Source organism: Phycodurus eques, chromosome 2, assembly GCF_024500275.1.
Source record: "Phycodurus eques isolate BA_2022a chromosome 2, UOR_Pequ_1.1, whole genome shotgun sequence".
Taxonomy (NCBI): Eukaryota; Metazoa; Chordata; class Actinopteri; order Syngnathiformes; family Syngnathidae; genus Phycodurus; species Phycodurus eques.
In genome coordinates this window covers 9,829,727-9,847,438 of record NC_084526.1, presented here as the reverse complement: position 1 = coordinate 9,847,438, position 17,712 = coordinate 9,829,727, and the positions used below count along the sequence as shown (strand labels likewise).

General features: G+C 41.4%; 1 protein-coding gene across 3 annotated transcripts in view; it reads left to right on the top strand.

Moving 5' to 3' along the window:
• Positions 1-17,712, top strand: part of LOC133396537 (CUB and sushi domain-containing protein 1-like) — a 620,476-nt gene that overhangs the window by 540,289 nt on the left and 62,475 nt on the right. For all 3 annotated transcript variants that reach the window (XM_061666524.1, XM_061666517.1, XM_061666531.1), the window contains 6 exons: positions 3,947-4,065; positions 4,148-4,217; positions 5,363-5,479; positions 5,881-6,090; positions 7,334-7,522; positions 8,517-8,694. In XM_061666524.1, coding sequence (XP_061522508.1) covers positions 3,947-4,065; positions 4,148-4,217; positions 5,363-5,479; positions 5,881-6,090; positions 7,334-7,522; positions 8,517-8,694 — 883 coding nt within the window. The remainder of the gene's footprint in view (positions 1-3,946; positions 4,066-4,147; positions 4,218-5,362; positions 5,480-5,880; positions 6,091-7,333; positions 7,523-8,516; positions 8,695-17,712) is intronic.

Here is a 17,712-nt window from a genome sequence, read left to right as displayed (position 1 = left end):
TACAGGGACCCCTATGAACGAAAGAATTCATTCGCCCAAAACACCCACAGACGTATCACTCACACACACACACACACACGCACACGCACACGCAGACACGCGTACATAATAGAGTCAAACCTTCAACATCAAATAACAGGAATCAGTGACCTGAACTAGTTCTGCAAAAGGACACGTACACACACACACACACACACACACACACACACATGCCTAAAGGTGCAGGTGCATAAACACAAAACATACGCTTATAACACAAATATTGTCAACATGCTTGTGTCATAATGCATGCAGGAATAATAGACCTCTATGTTACTAGCGGATGTGCATACACATACAAAGTTGTAGTAGTAAATAACAACATACAGTTAGACACACATACACACCTGTCAGGTCATGGCTGTGCTTTTCAGGTCATTGTTGTTCTTTTGGCTCAGAATCATTTCTAGATCAATGAACATGTCACCTTTTGTGAAAATGTGTGAGGGTTTTTTTGCCTGCCGACATGTATTTGTGAGTCCATGGTGCTAACTTGCACTCATTTTTAAATTCTTTGTCTATATTTTTGCTGGCTGCCTCTGTGTTGATTTACCAAATTTGGGAGGACGGATTACTTTGTGGATATGTCTTTGCAGATTATCTTTTTTTCTTTTTAAAGTAGTCATTGTTTACTGTAGCAGGTGTGAACCTTAAATAATAAAAATGTGATATTAGCTTAGGAGTGTTAGGCCCACATATTATAGAATAAAAAATAAATTAAAAGAAAAAAATTTACATGTTACAATAATAATTTTGTAATTTTATGAGAGTAAATATATTATGCTATACTGTTTTGTTAGAAATCGTGTATTACAACAATGAAGTTATTGTTGTGTATATAGTAATTTTACACAGTAAATGTTGAAATTCTTTTCAACGTTATTCTCCTAAAATAACAATTTCACTCTTGTAAAATTACAACTTTACATTCTCTGGATACTAAACTATTATTCTGAAAATCCATTAATTTAGCATATAGTCTTTATTTTTGTTCTTTTCAGTGAGGTCCAAATACCTTTGTGTATGTGTATGTGGTGTAAAATACATAACATTATAAAACACTGTTATTAACTATTTTATTACTCTTGATAACTCTTTTATGGAAAGGAATATAAGTATTTAATCTTTTAAAGAAATGAATACAGTTATTTCTTGGCACTACGCCATTTTGTGATTATTTAGAAAAGTAGGCATAAGCACTTTGACATCTGCACAATAAAAACACCACCTTGAGATGTGTCCTGATTGGTCTTCTATTATTATAGACCTGTAAAATCACCATGACAATAAAAAGGTTGATGTTTCCTTGTAACAAGTCTTGAAGCTGTTATGATGAGCTAAAATTATGATCGTTACTACCCACAAGAATTAGTGGGAACAGCTCAGTTTTATGAAAATTGAGTTGAATTCTTACCTCGCATTTTGATCTATTACAAACCATACATTTTTACTAAACAACAACATTCTGCGGTGATCTTGTTGATGTACATGTGACTAAAACAAACATTTTACAATGTGATTTCTTTATCACAAAGGAGTATCAGGGCCAAACTGAAAATGAATTTTTAAAAAGCCATAATACTACAAAAATACAGTCAGAGAAATATGAGTATGATCTCAAAATATAAGAATAAGATGATCAACTAAAAGTGTTCCTTCATTGCACATTTTAAAATAACTAGAAAAAAAATTAATTTCTAACAAATCCATCCATCCATTTTCTATAAAGCTTACATTCATTTGGGTCATGGGTGAGCTGGAGCCTGCCTCTTCTAACTTTAGCCAAGAGGCGGGGTTACACCCTGGATGGGTCACCAGCCAATCACAGGGCGCACACTGCATAGAAAATTGACAATTATGAAATTCAACATGGACAATTTAAGTCTTCAATGAACCTAACATGCAAGTTTTTGAAATGCGGGAGGGAGCCGGAGTACCTGGGGAAACGGACCCAACCTTCGAAGCACAGACCTCATAACTGTGAGGCAGACATGCTAACCACGCACGCACCGTGCTACCAATAAATTAATTGCGATGAAATTTAGCCACAGATCTAAAGATTGGCTACTATTGTTGCCAATGTGCTTGAAACACGCATTATATGTTATATACGTTTGGAGGGGACTTGTGACAAGTAATATTTTCGTTTTTCACTGACTGAAGGCTCTTTTTAGTAAATCTCGTCAGTTTAGAGTAAAATGCTGACAGTGTCTAGCTGTTGCCGAGTGCCCATGGAGGCTTGCTTTGTCGTGCTGTCAGCATTTTAAATGGTATCAGAGCTTATATCCCTCTATAGGGAGAGATAGAGAGCGAGCACAAGAAAGAGGGATGGTCAGCCAAATGGACTAGTTTCATTGATCAGTTGTCATGACAGCCTGCTGATGCGCCGACTAATAGTGCGAAAGTGGCATGCACCTGTTTCACTTGTGCCTCATCATACAGAAGTTTCCTCCATCCCATGCATGCAGGCGAGTGTGCGCCCAAATGTCAGCGCACGTACACAAGGCGCGCGCGCGTGTGTGTGTGTGTGTGTGTATGTGTGTGTGTGAATACTGTGGATGCATGTGCATGAGTGTGTGTGAGCTCTGCAGGATCACGTTGTTTTGCTGGTAGGCAGGTGATGATGAACAAACAAGACGAGACACACACATACACACCCACATTCACTTCTCTCTACCCTTCCTCCCTTTATTCCTTTTCGGCACCAGTGTTGCCATGGTAACCACTTACTCCAGGGCAATCTCCTGCAAAAGTTTGGGACTGAAACACACAAACAAATAGAGCACACTCACACACATACGCAGAGATACCTTTCTTCTAACGCTATTTGATAAAGAGCTCTCCACTGTCAAAGTGAATCTATTGTGTTGGGAAATATGTACAGTACCTAGTCACTTCACTCCATCCCAAAAGTATTATATAAAGTGCTGTAATATTACATGTCAACGACAGAAACAGCAAAAAAAACATTAGCAGAATGTAGTATTTATCTGCCACGTGGATTTCCTCAAAAAATTAATCAAAGTATTATAATTTACTCATAAGTGTTGAATAATGGTGATTAATGTGAGACTCATTTATCATGTGTTATGTAAACAACTGGTCTGGAAATGAGAGTGCTGTTTTTTTTGTTTTTTTGGGGGTTTTTTTTGTTTGTTTTTGTGCAATGAGCGAAGAAGGAAAAGAAAAACATAAGAAAGCCTTTCAGAATAAGATGTTGGTTTCGAACAATAAGTATGCTTACAACCCGCAGCAGTATGTACACTTGCACAATAAATATGATTTTTTTTATATATATATACCTAGATAAAGCTTAATGTTTAATAAATAAGTAAATAAAAATATTATTTATCCTCTGGGGAAAAATGACTAATACTGGAACTTAGAGTAGTTGCGAAACGTCTTCATTTGTGTCTGCATGACTGTAGAGTACTGCCCCCGCTGGCAAAAAAAAAAAAAAAAAAAACATTACAAGCTTTTTTTTTTAAGAGTCTGGACAGATCAATGGGCATTTTGATTTGTTTCAGTGGGGAAAGATCATTAGAGATATCAGTGCTTTGAGTTATGAGTGTAGTTATGTAATGAATTAAACTTTTATCTCAAGGCTCCACTGTAATAATAATCATCATCTTCATCAAAATAGTCAGAAGGAGTAGTTGCTATCCCACTCACAGTTCTGAGGTTGGGGGTTTGATTCCTGGCTCCTGCCTTTCTCTGCGGAGTTTGTGAGTTCTCCCCGTGCTTGTATGGTGTTTTGGCAGCTGCTCTGGTTTACTGCCCCGTCCCAAAAACATGTTTCTTGGGTAAATTAAGACTCAAAATTATCCGTAGGTGTGAACATGTATGTGAATACTGCCATGTGGGTATGCACCACTAAAGTTATTCTTTCACCTTAAATCTTTTGTAGCCGTCGGTCTCACCACCTGTCCGGAGCCGATGATTCCAGCAAACGGCATAAAAACCGGAGATAGATACATGGTCAATGAGGTAGTGGCCTTCACCTGTGAGCCTGGATACACTTTACAGGTAACACCTACACTTAACGGCACCCACCATTACAATACGAATTTATTTATTTAATGTTTTCACCTACTTTTTTCACTCCAAGGGCCATTCTCATATTTCCTGCATGCCTGGAACTGTGCGTCGATGGAACTACCCTCCTCCTCTTTGCATAGGTACATATACACACACACAAACACATACCCGTTGCTCTTCTGTTTAGTGTTATGCATGATAAAAGATACAAAAATGTTGGTAATGAACATCCACCTGCATGAACACTGCAACCAATAGAGCATAGTAACTTTTTGATTGATTCGCAGTTACATACTTGAGGACGAGAGGATCTGTGGAAGCAGTTTTGAGCCAAGAGCCAAAGCTTCTGAACTTGTACACAAAGGAATTGATTACATTGGTGGATGTGTTATGACCTTAATACTTTACTTCTCGCTGAACATCTGTAGCAGGTCAATTCCATTTAAAATCAACCTTGACCAGGACAAACTATACTTAGCTACAATGTGTGTGTATTAACATCAGGTGGTTCTACAACCAAATGCTTCTTTACCTGCATTCAACATGACAATATGAATTTTAAACCATAATATGTTAACTTTATCAAGTAATTTTATGCAATGCAACTCAGAAATTCCCTTTTTTTTTTTTACTGTTACTGTGTTTGTGTCTCTCCTGCTGAAATGTCCACTAATGTCACAGATAATAAACCAATATTACTGTAATACTGGAAATAAAAAAAAAAAAAGGGAAAACATTAAAGCATTAAATTACAAGAATAAAGTAGTTATGTAATGTGGTGGGGGTCTTAATATTCATTCATTCATTCATCTTCCATTCCCCTTCTCCTCACTAGGGTCGCGGGCGTCCTGGAGCCTATCCCTGCTATCATCGGGCAGGAGGCGGGGTACACCCTGAACTGGTGGCCAGCCAATCGCAGGGCACATATAAACAAACAACCATTCACACTCGCATTCACACCTACGGACAATTTATAGGGGTCTTAATATCACCAACATAAGATCATAATGTTGCAACATAAAATGTTCGGTTAATTTTTGTACAAACTGAAATGTAACAGTCTGAGACTAGCAGTTGTTTTCGTAGAGATCTGACATACAGTATACACTTATTTATCGGGTAATATTGTTATATATCATCAACACGAAGTAGAAAATTTATTTTTTGTCTCCTACTAGAATTAGTAGGCTTCTTTTTTTGTTTTTTTTTCTCATTTAATATTGTTTGTGTTTATGTGGATGTGTTGCCTTGTTATCACTACCCTTGCTTTCTCTCATGCCATCAGCTCGTTGTGGTGGGGTATTGTCTGAAGTCACAGGAGTGGTCCTGAGTCCCGGTTTCCCCGGCAACTACCCCGGCAACCTGGACTGCGCCTGGCAAATTATCTTGCCAACAGGATATGGTAAGCATTATGGGCTGAAGGAGAAGGATGAGGCACTGTCAGTACATCTGTTGACATAGTTCATGGTGCAAAATTAGCAGGAGTGACACATGGTTAAAAGCATTATCGCGTGTTTAATTAGAAGCAAGCGCTTGATGCGTTATGTTTTAAATTTGACATCGATAACGTCTGGTTATATATGCTTGGAATATGTGTGCAACAAATGTGTTTGCTCTTGGACTATGAAATCACACTGCTAAGTAGTAGCAGTGAGCACATTTGTTTCATTGTGTATATATTGGTCATACTTCATATATTTTTGTTATTTCAAAGTTGTTGTAGCCAGATTCATTCATTTATTCATTATTAAAATTTTACAGTTGTATTTTATTTTATTTATTTATTTATTTTTTTAATTCTAGGAGCGCATATTCAGTTCCAAAACTTTTCATCTGAAGATAACCATGACTTCCTGGAGGTTCGGTCAGGAACACAGCACAGCTCAGCCCTTATTGGACAGTTCACTGGTTCGCAAGTCCCACCCTCCCTTCTAAGTACCACCCACCAGACCATTATTCACTTCTACAGTGACCATTCCGAGAACAGGATGGGATTCAAACTCACTTATCAAGGTGGGTTCACCTTTGATTGTAACAAGTCACAGAAATCAGTTTACGCCAAACAGCAAATTACCACGCTTTTAGTTGAAAATGACTTAAAGCCAAACAGTCGTGAACCATCTGTTTTGTTTAATTCAACTCCAGTTAGGGATCACTTCATGTTGTTTAAATGATGAACTAAAAACCTGCTTCAATGAATGGTACAGATAGATTACAATTGGTTAGTATCCAAATTCAGCGGCCAAGTCCAATTAATGGAGAGTATGATGAAAGGTTTTAAACTTTCTTCAGTGGAGAAATTATTATTATTATTTTTTTTAATTGCAACCTTATGTCTTTGCTCTAATCATTATTAAGGGATGGAATGTTAGCAAAGCCCTCATGAGGGGCTGACATCTTGTCTACTTTACTTTTAACCTTGAGTGGTTCTCATCAAAAACACAAAACATGTCACTGTGGGCCTTCCTGCCAGCATAACCTGGCTTGCTAAAGGACACACAAGCTCACCTACATTTACAGGCATGAGATAATTGCCCCTGTTTTCACCCCAATTTGCAACGATCAAGTCCTGTCACTCTGATTCATGTGCCTGCTAACTCCCATGGTCCGCACAGAGATTATTGTCTGGCCCTACTGGACAGGGGTAAATTATATATATATATATATATATATATATATATATATATATATATATATATATATATATATATATATAAATTTATATTTATATATATATATATATATATATATATATATATATATATATAAATTATATATATATATATAATTTACCCCTGTCCAGTAGGGCCAGAAAAAAAAACCGGAGTGCCCGGAGAAAACCCACCCAGGCCACAGGCAGAACATGCTAACTCCACACAGGCGGGCCCGGGATTTGAACCCCAGTCCCCAGAACTGTGAGGCAGATGTGCTAACCAGTCGTGCCCTTCCATTATGCAATACTTACAGTGTTACTTACTTTTTCACCCCTGCTGTTATTTATGATGTTTAATGTTGCATGCCCAAAATAGACCAGAGATGTTCTTGAAGCCCATGATGCGAATAAATGCATATCCTTATGGGCCACATAACTACAGTATGTACCTATCAATAGCCAGCAGTGCTATTTTGGTCACCCTGAAATGGTTTTGATCCAATTTATCTTACTGACTTAATTTGTTGTTCCCAATATTAAGTACTATTGTGTATGAAACAGTTTTAAATAATGTATCTGTACTAATATATTGTCCATTTTTAGCTTATCAACTTCAAAACTGCCAGGATCCTTCTCCTTTCACCAATGGCGACATCATCAACAGTGACTACAGTGCTGGCCGGTCAATAACATTCCTGTGTTATCCTGGATATGTTTTGATTGGACACCCAGTCCTCACATGTCTGCACGGGACCAACCGGAAGTGGAACCACCCATTTCCGCACTGTGAATGTAAGAACAACTCATATGGCGCATTAAAGGTCCCATATTTTGGCTATTTAGACCTCCATAGAGTGACTCTCTAACATGGACTTAGTATAAAAGTGTCAATTCCATTTAATAAAAACACCTTGATTTTGTCATACGCGTGTCCAGAAAAGGCCACTCTGGCAGCTACTTCTTTTTGACCCAGTTTTGTATCCGCTTTGTCCATATTTGGCTATGACCACCCTCTTTCCTCTGATTGGTTGCCTCCGTGTAGAAGACCCACTTATGAGAGCACACATGCTTGTTATGCTGACAGCGCTGGCTCACGAGCACAGAGGTAGGCGGAGATCTTCGCTAGTGACGTGGATAAGATTGAGAAATTCAAATGACCTGATTTCAGGCCTCTCAGCAGAAAAAAAGTGTGGGACTCAGGAATGCGTGGACGATTTAAATTCATATTTCACATGTTTACTGAGGCACCGTAGAGCCAATATAACATCCCAAATACGAGAAAAATAAGGGGTTTGGTAAAATACGGGACCTTTAAAATCTTGTATATCTATTATTTATGTCTTCTGCTAACTTGAGGTCAATTTTTTATTGATTTTTTTTCATGAAATGGCAGAATCTCGCTCCTCCATTTTCAGTTCTCGTGTTTTTCCAGGATTTGTGGCAGATGTCTACATAGATGTAGCACCACTTCCCACAGCTGATGTCATGTGGTTCTTTAGACTGCAACCACATTGAAACAAAAATGATTAGCATCTTTGTTTGTTGCAGACCAGTAGAATGCGCTTTTTTCTTGTTCTTTTAAGACAGTTAATCAGCAATCAATTCCTCACATTTTAGAATATTTGAACTGATTGTAATGCATATTCCTCCTTGAGGCCTAGCTTTTTGCTAGATGCCATCTTCCAACTCTTTTATGTCTATTCCTCGCAAGTCTTGAAGGCCCAGCATGTTTTAAAATTGTCCTTTAGTTCCAAATAAATAATCTTTTATGACTCTGCCTTCACAGCTCCCTGTGGCTACAATGTCACAGCTGAAAATGGGACCATTTATTCGCCACAATACCCCAATGAATACCCCAACTCCCAAGACTGTAGCTGGCTCATCACCGTTCCCCACGGACATGGAGTTTACATCAACTTTACCTTGTTGCAGACTGAGCCTGTCACTGATTACATTGCTGTATGGTAAGCATGAAACCACTGGAATATAGAAATAAAATGTAACTTCTTTTGATCTATGGGCTGTATTTTGCAGTTGTGTAGAAGTGTACTGCATCATACTGAGTTATGTTTTCCCTTCTCATATATCTAAAATTATTGCATATATTCCATATTTGACACCCTGTGAATATGATGCAATGCTCTATGACAGAATGTTCGAGACATCTCATTAGAGGTTGAAGTGTATCAAATGTTATTGCCATGAGTACAGTATATGAGGCTCTTTGTACTGGTTGTTCTTTGGTGGATTTGCAAGGATCCCTACTACATATCCTCCTGGTACATACTCTACTTTATGCACACCCTAGCTCTGGTGGAGCTATAATGGGATTCTATGTGGGGCTAAAATTGTAATACAGGGAGTGTGAGAGCAATGCATTTACAATGGGACCACTGACCAATTTAATCTGACTCAGTGGACCGGCCACAAAAGAGCCCAGGGAGGGCTCGGTAACACTGGTAGTAATGATAAGATTCAGTGAGGAGTGGGGAATGTAATGAAAGGAGTACTGGGGCTGAGATCACAAATACAGTGGGACTTGGCTGAATTTGACAAGTTTGGGTCACCTCAAGACAATTCTCACTGACTAGTTGCAAGTTGGCCCAATGTTGGTGAATTTACTTTGAGTGAAACTGAAATCAAGTGGAAATGGCATGACCATTTGCTATGGGGGCATGAGTCAAGCCATAAAGCGACCAGTTCAAATACACTTGGAAAGTCATACATTGACGATGCAACTGGTGAGCTCTTGGTTTCAATTTTGATGGCCTTTAGAGTCAATCGGTACATGTATGGGGAGGCCCACAAACATGAGTGCTTGCACTCGCGGAACACTACACTAAACCTATATATCAGAATCAGAATCATCTTTATTTGCCAAGTATGTCCAAAACACACAAGGAATTTGTCTCCGGTAGTTGGAGCCGCTCTAGTACAACAGACAGTCAATTTACAGAACACTTTGGAGAAATAAAGACATTGACAAAAAACAATTGTGCAAAAAGATGCAGAGTCCTCTAGCACTTAGAGCAGTGCGAATGACTCATATTGCAATAGTCCGGTGCAATGACCATTGTGCAAAGGGCGCTGAGACTTCAAGGAGTGTATGCGGTATAAAGTGAAGAGTAGTGGGGTAATATGGGACAATGTTGGTTGTGCAAATGTTACAGATACTCCTCAATCAGTGTGCAAATGGAGCAGATGCTACTCTGGGATGAGTGGCCAGTATATGCAAATAGTGCAGCATGGCGAGACAACTACAGTGAGTGCACGAGTAATACATAATTGGCCCCACAGAAATGTGACAACGAACAAGTCAAAAAATTGCCAGCTTATTGTAATGGAATTATAGGTTAGCTGTTTAAGAAGTTGATTGCAAGAGGGAAGAAGCTGTTGGAACGTCTACTAGTTCTAGTTTGCATTGATCGGTAGCGCCTACCTGAGGGAAGGAGCTGGAAGAGCTGGTGACCGGGGTGCGGCGGGTCCGAGAGGATTTTGCACGCCCTTGTCTTAGTTCTGGCAGCGTGCAAGTCCTCAATGGTGGGTAGGGGGTACCGACAATCCTTTCAGCAGTTTTGATTGTCCGTTGCAGTCGGAGTTTGTCCTTTTTTGTAGCAGCACCAAACCAGACTGTGATGGAAGAACACAGGACTGATTCGATGACCGCTGTGTAGAACTGTCTCAGCAGCTCCGGTGGCAGACTGTGCTTTCTCAGAAGCCGCAGGAAGTACATCCTCTGCTGGACCTTTTTGAGGACAGAGTTGATGTTGGTCGCCCACTTGAGGTCCTGAGAGATTGTAATTCCCAGGAACTTGAAGGTCTCGACGGTTGACACAAGGAAGCTGGACAACGTGAGGGGCAGCTGTGGCGAAGGATGCCTCCTGAAGTCCACGATCATCTCTACAGTCTTGAGCGTGTTCAGCTCCAGGTTGTGTCGGCCGCACTACAGCTCCAGCCGCTCCGCTTCCTGTCGATATGCAGACTCGTCACCGTCCTTGATGAGGCCGATGACAGTGGTGTCATCTGCAAACTTCAGGAGTTTGACAGTCGGGTTCGCTGAAGTGCAGTCGTTCGTGTAGAGAGAGAAGAGCAGCGGAGAGAGGACACAACCTTGGGGCGCCCCAGTGCTGATGCTGCGTGTGGATGAGGTGGCCTCCCCCAGCCTGACCTGCTGTGTCCTGCCCGTCAGAAAGCTGTAAATCCACTGGCAGATGGCAGGTGAGACGCTGAGCTGGAGAAGCTTGGTTGAAAGGGGTTCAGGGATGATGGTGTTGAACGCTGAGCTGAGGTCCACGAACAGGATCCTCGCGTAGGTCCCTGCACTGTCGAGGTGTTCTAGGATGAAGTGCAGACCCATGTTGACTGCGTCATCCGCAGACCTGTTCGCTTGGTATGCAAACTGCAGGGGGTCCAGCAGGGGACCTGTGACACTCTTGAGGTGGTCCAGCACGAGACGTTCAAAGGACTTCATGACCACAGATGTCAAAGCGACAGGCCTGTAGTCATTCAGACCAGAGATTGCAGGTTTCTTGGGGACTAGAATGATGGTGGAGCGTTTGAAACAGGATGGAACTTCACACATTTCCAAAGATCTGTTGAAGATCTGAGTGAAGACTGGAGCGAGCTGGTCCCCACAGACTTTGAGGCAGGATGGGGACACATGGTCCGGGCCTGCCGCTTTGTTAATCTTCTGTTGTTTGAAGATACGTCTCGCATCCTGTTCATGGATGGTTAACGCAGAAGTCAGAGGTGTGGTTGTGGTCGCGGGTGCAGCCGGGTGAGTGTGTGGTGTGAAACTGTCCTTTTCAAATCTGCAGTAGAAGGTATTCAAGTCGTTGGCTAGTGTGCTATTGTTCTCAGCTTGGGGGGATCGTCGCTTGTAATTAGTCAGCGATTGGAATGCATGCCATTTAGAGTCGTTGGCGCTAAACTGTTTTTCCAACTTTGCTGCATAGATCCTCTTTGCAATGTTAATTTCTTTAGTAAGCTGGTTTCTAGCTCGATTATACAGGGCCCTGTCCCCGCTATGATATGCGTCCTCCTTAGCTTGGCGGAGCTGCTTAAGTTTAGCAGTGAACCACGGCTTGTTGTTGTTGAATGTGCGAAATGATTTTGTTGGTACACAAACCTCTTCACAGAAACTGATATAGGATGTGACAGTGTCCGTATATTCATCCAGGCTGCCAGCTGAATTTTCAAAGGCACTCCAGTCTGTGCAGTCTAAACAGCTTTGAAGTTCCATCTTGGCTTCATTGGTCCACTTTTTGACTGTTTTCACTGTAGGCTTCGCACATTTAAGTTCTTGCCTGTACGTCGGTATTACGTGAATTAAGCAGTGATCAGACGAGCCCAGGGCTGCACGAGGTATAGCACGGTATGCGTTTTTTACCGTAGTGTAGCAGTGGTCTAAAGTATTATTTTCCCTGGTAGGACAGTCGATGTGCTGCTTGTATTTAGGGGGTTCGTGGTTGAGTTTAGCTTTGTTAAAGTCCCCGAGAATAATGAGGGGTGAGTCCGGGTGTTTTTTTTTCAATTTCGTTGACTTGTTCGGCGAGCGTTAGCAATGCGGCGTTCGTGTTAGCTTGAGGCGTAATATAGACTCCAGCCAGTATGAACGATGCAAACTCACGTGGCGAGTAGAATGGTGTACAGTTTAAGAATAGCGACTCCAAATGCAGGCTGCAGTGTGTGCTGAGCACCGTGACGTCCGTACACCATTTTTCGTTGATATGGAGGCATATCCCACCGCCCTTTGTTTTCCCCGATGATTCCATGTCGCGGTCCGCTCGATGAATGTTGAAGCCGGGAAGCATGACGCCGCCATCGGGTACAGCCTCGCAAAGCCAGGTCTCCGTGAAGCACATGGCCGCGGAACGTCCGAAGTCTAAACTGGTCTTTAACAGAAGATGAAGCTCGTCCATTTTGTTGGCTAGGGAAGGTACATTCGCGAGGTGGATCGACGGGAACCCCAATCTGTGCCCTCTCTTGCGGAGTTTCACCTGAATGCCGGCTCGTTTCCCTCTGTGGCGCCGCTTCCGTCTCCATGCGCCGAAAACCGCGGACGCCGCTCCGGTGAGTAACTCGGGGAAAAAACTGAGCGGATATTCGAAAGTTGGTGACAGAAAGTCCGGAGTAGCCTCCTTGATGGTTAGCAGGTCTCCCCTTGTGTAAGTGAGTCGTGTAAGGTCTCCAAAGACGGACGAAAAACACAAAAACAAAGACAATACTAGAGAGCGCGTTCCCGAGGCGACCACACTGGTAGGCGCCATCTACAAACTCCGACTGCAACGGACAATCAAAACTGCTGAAAGGATTGTCGGTACAACCCTACCCACCATTGAGGACTTGCACGCTGCCAGAACTAAGACAAGGGCGTGCAAAATCCTCTCGGACCCTCCGCACCCCGGTCACCAGCTCTTCCAGCTCCTTCCCTCAGGTCGGCGCTACCAATCAATGCAAACTAGAACTAGTAGACATTCCAACAGCTTCTTCCCTCTTGCGATCAACTTCTTAAACACCTAACCTATAATTCCATTACAATAAGCTGGCAATTTTTTGACTTGAGTTCGTTGTCACATTTCTGTGGGGCCAATTACGTATTACTCGTGCACTCACTGTAGTTGTCTCGCCATGCTGCACTATTTGCATATACTGGCCACTCATGCCAGAGAAGCATCTGTTCCATTTGCACACTGATTGAGGAGTATCTGTAACATTTGCGCAACCAACATTGTACCAGATTACCGCACTACTCGTCACTTTATACCGCATACACTCCTTGAAGTCTCAGTGCCCTTTGCACAATGGTCATTGCACCGGACTATTGCAATATTAGTCATTAGTCACTGCTCTAAGTGCTAGAGGACTCTGCATCTTTTTGCACAATTGTTTTTTGTCAATGTCTTTATGTCTCCAAAGTGTTCTGTAAATTGACTGTCTGTTGTACTAGAGCGGCTCCAACTACCGGAGACAAATTCCTTGTGTGTTTTGGACATACTTGGCAAATAAAGATGATTCTGATTCTGATTCTGAAATATAGTTCGGCGCTACATCCGTAAGTGCAACTTGAAACTCTACTATGCAAAGCAAAAGCCATTTCTCAACAACACCCAGAAATGGCGCCGGCTTCTCTGGGCCCGAGCTCATCTAAGATGGACTGATGCAAAGTGGAAAAATGTTCTGTGGTCCGACGAGTCCACATTTCAAATTGTTTTTGGAATTTGTGGACGTCGTGTCCTTTGGGCCAAAGAGGAAAAGAACGGACTGTTATGGACGCAAAGTTCAAAAGCCAGCATCTGTGATGGCATGGGTAACTTACACATCTGTGTGAAGGCGCCATTAATGCTGAAAGGTACATACAGGATTTGGAGAAACATATGCTGCCATCCAAGCAACGTCTTTTTCATGGACGCTCGGTTTTACACGATCAGGATTTTTGGGACCGATCAGCGAGTTAAAAAAACGATAACCAATCCGATCACAAGATTGAGGAATGTGTCTATTTAAATGACCTTTTCATTTACTGTATATACTTGTGTACTTAATTTCTCCCAAAAAAATATATTTACAATAAATAATGTATCTTTGTTCCTCTATTTATGCCAGTGAGGCATAGTGACAGACAGAACAAATGACTGGTCTTCTATTCGATGGCAGGAAGTACATACAGTCATTAATGTATCCACTTTTTGTGACATTTTTGTTTGTTGATGTGCCGTGAGATTTTTCAATTGTAAAATATGTGCCATGGCTCCATAAAGGTTGGAAATCACTGCTCTCGTCAGATCGTGTATTTAATCTGTGAGGTCTAGCCAACATTACAACATGACAGAAATAATGGGTGCTAACTTATTGTTATTAAATTATTTTATTTTTAATTACTTCACCCACACCGAAACTTTAAAGCATGATTCGACAGAACGGCGGCATGTTTACGTACAACCGTTCATGCTACCACTAGCTTGCTAGGCTACATAACATTTTGTTGCCTGCTTGCGAGCTGTATCGTATTCAAAGTACGGAAACATACCTCAAGCAAGCCTTAAACGAACGTCCTCATCCACCGGTGACCACCAGCACACATTTTTCCCGATTATGTCCTTATAATATAGTCGGCGCGATCCACTCTTGTTGTCGTCACCTTGGTAACGAGTAATGAGTTGACAAGATAAAGCCCAGTGATCGGTGGTATCGGAATACAAGATTTTATTGCTGTAGTCTGACATAGTGCAATTGTGAAAGAACATATTTGTCTTGTAGTCTGAACCGGCCGGGTATGAATAATTGACATCATTGATCAGATCGGCGAATTAAGACATTAAAGCCAATGAGCATAAAATGCTAAATATCGGCCGATACCGATCAGGCCGATAAAATCGGTGTAAAGTCTAATGGACGTCCCTGCTTATTCCAGCCAGACAATGCCAAACCACATTCTGCACGTGTCACAACAGCGTGGCTTCGTAGTAAAAGAGTGCGGGTCCTAGACTGGCCTGCCTGCAGTCCAGACCTGTCTCCCATTGAAAATGTGTGGCGCATTATGAAGCGTAAAATACGACAACGGTGACCCCTGACTGTTGAACAGCTGAAGCTGTACATCAAGCAAGAATGGGAAAGAATACCACCTACAAAGCTTCAACAATTAGTGTCCTCAGTTCCCAAAGGTTTATTGAATGTTAAAATAAAAGGTGATGTAAGTGGTAAACATGACCCTGTCCCAGCTTTAGTTCATGATTATTTACTAAAAACAATAAAGTGTATCAGTTTGAACATTAAATGTCTTGTCTTTGTAGTGTATTCAATTAAATATCGGTTAAACATGATTTGCAAATCATTGTATTCTGATTTTATTTATGTTTAACACAACGTGCCAACTCCATTGGAATTGGGGTTGTACAAATAATTGTAGGTCTGGAGTATCTGCCCACCCATCTCATGTGAAATTAAATAATCAAATAAATCTGCCTATTTCTCAAAAAGTTCTCGCACTACCATTCCACTGTAATACAAACAGATGGCTAACTAACATAATAACCATCCCACACCGTGTTTTAAGCTAATGACTTGGCAGAAAGGCTCGGCGAAGTTCCAGAACGAAAGAATCAGTTTGAGGCGGCGGCCAAAGTAAAATCATGTAAAAGCTAAAATGAGCTGTGGTGTTGGTGCAGTGTAGAGTTATCTATCAGTGTTACCAGCATTAGAGTCTAAAATAATGTGATAATAACTTTCCGATAAGTTATAGACGGGGGAGTGAGGGATATTTGTGCTTTGCGAAGTCATGTGCTGCATCACTACAAGAATTAACTCGTGGCTTTGCAGAGATGGGGGGACTCGAGTCAAATAACTTCACTCGACTCGAGTTTCCAGTTTTATGACTTGCGACTTGCTTGACAAATACTTAAGAAAGACTTGAATTGACTTTGACTTGAACTACATGACTTGACAAGTCAACTCGTTTTGAGTTGGAAATCTGCATTTTAACTGAGACAGTTTGCCTTATTTTTTAAAAATTAAGAAACGTTTTGAGGGGTCTTTCATCCCAACCTTGCAACACAGTCTACGCTGTTACACACTTGCCAGTGTGACGTAGCCACCTGCATGAACAACGAAGGAAGGAGCTCCAAAGATAATACAATTTGGATTCAAGGATCATATTGTCAATGAAGTCTGCAAAAAGAGGATGGCAACCTCATCAGAATCATCTTTATTTGCCAAGTATGTCCAAAACACACAAGGAATTTGTCTCTGGTAGTTGGACCCGCTCTAGTACGACAACAGACAGTCAATTTACAGAACACTTTGGAGACATAAAGACATTGACAAAAAAACAAACAGTCACTGAGCAGTAAAGGGTTGCTAGTTGGCTTCCAACTCGCCCATTAAAGACACAACAACAACGTCAAACATAACCTTTAATCTGACAATTGCCAGTTGTCCAGAGTCAGTGCTCCTAAAAAAATGAACAAACCCAACTGAGTGATTTAATTAAAGTAAGGACACAGGACGAATGCAGATGTTGTTCACATTACTTTTATATTTGAAGGATGGCAACATTTCTATGCCATGTATTATTCCCTTAATTATGAATCTCTTTCATTCTCCTTTAGCCCATTCGGTACACATCTAATTATATTTGACCAACAGAAAACAGTCTTGGCTTTTGCTTAATTGTGTTCTCTTATGAACCGTAGGAGTTACACGGCTGTCACCAAAAAGTACATGGTATAGTTTGTTGAGAAATAAAGTTCAGTTAAATTTACTTTGAAATACAATTTGCAATTACTTCAATCAAACATCATCTCAGCTTTTTTTAGTGGTATGATTTATGGGGGAAAGAAATTGTGGAAATTATTTTTTTTTTATTTCCACTCCAATATATGTTGCGGGCGGCACGGTGGCCGACTGGTTAGAGCGTCAGCGCATGTGTGGAGTTTGCATGTTCTCCCCGTGCCTGCGTGGGTTTTCTCCGGGCACTCCGGTTTCCTCCCACATCCCAAAAACATGCATTAATTAGAGACTCTAAATTGCCCATAGGCATGACTGTGAGTGTGAATGGTTGTTTGTTTGTATGTGCCCTGCGATTGGCTGGCAACCAGTTCAGGGTGTACCCCGCCTCCTGCCCGATGACAGCTGGGATAGGCTCCAGCACGCCCGCGACCCTAGTGAGGAGAAGCGGCTCAGAAAATGGATGGATGGATGGATACATGTTGCGACTGGAGCAAGATTGTATGACTTGACTTGTGACTTGCTTAAATCAAGTAATGACTTTAGTCGACTTGACTTGCTTGATTATTCCCCGCAGTGACGTGGGACTTGCTTGAGACTTGAAGGTTATGACTTGAGACTTGCTTGTGACTTGCACATACTGTATGTGACTTACTCCCACCTCTGTGACTTTGTGATGAAATACTGCATGTGATAATCCAATGGGATCTCTATGGGTTCTTGCTTTTAACGTGTGTGGGGGCTACGGTTAAATTAGC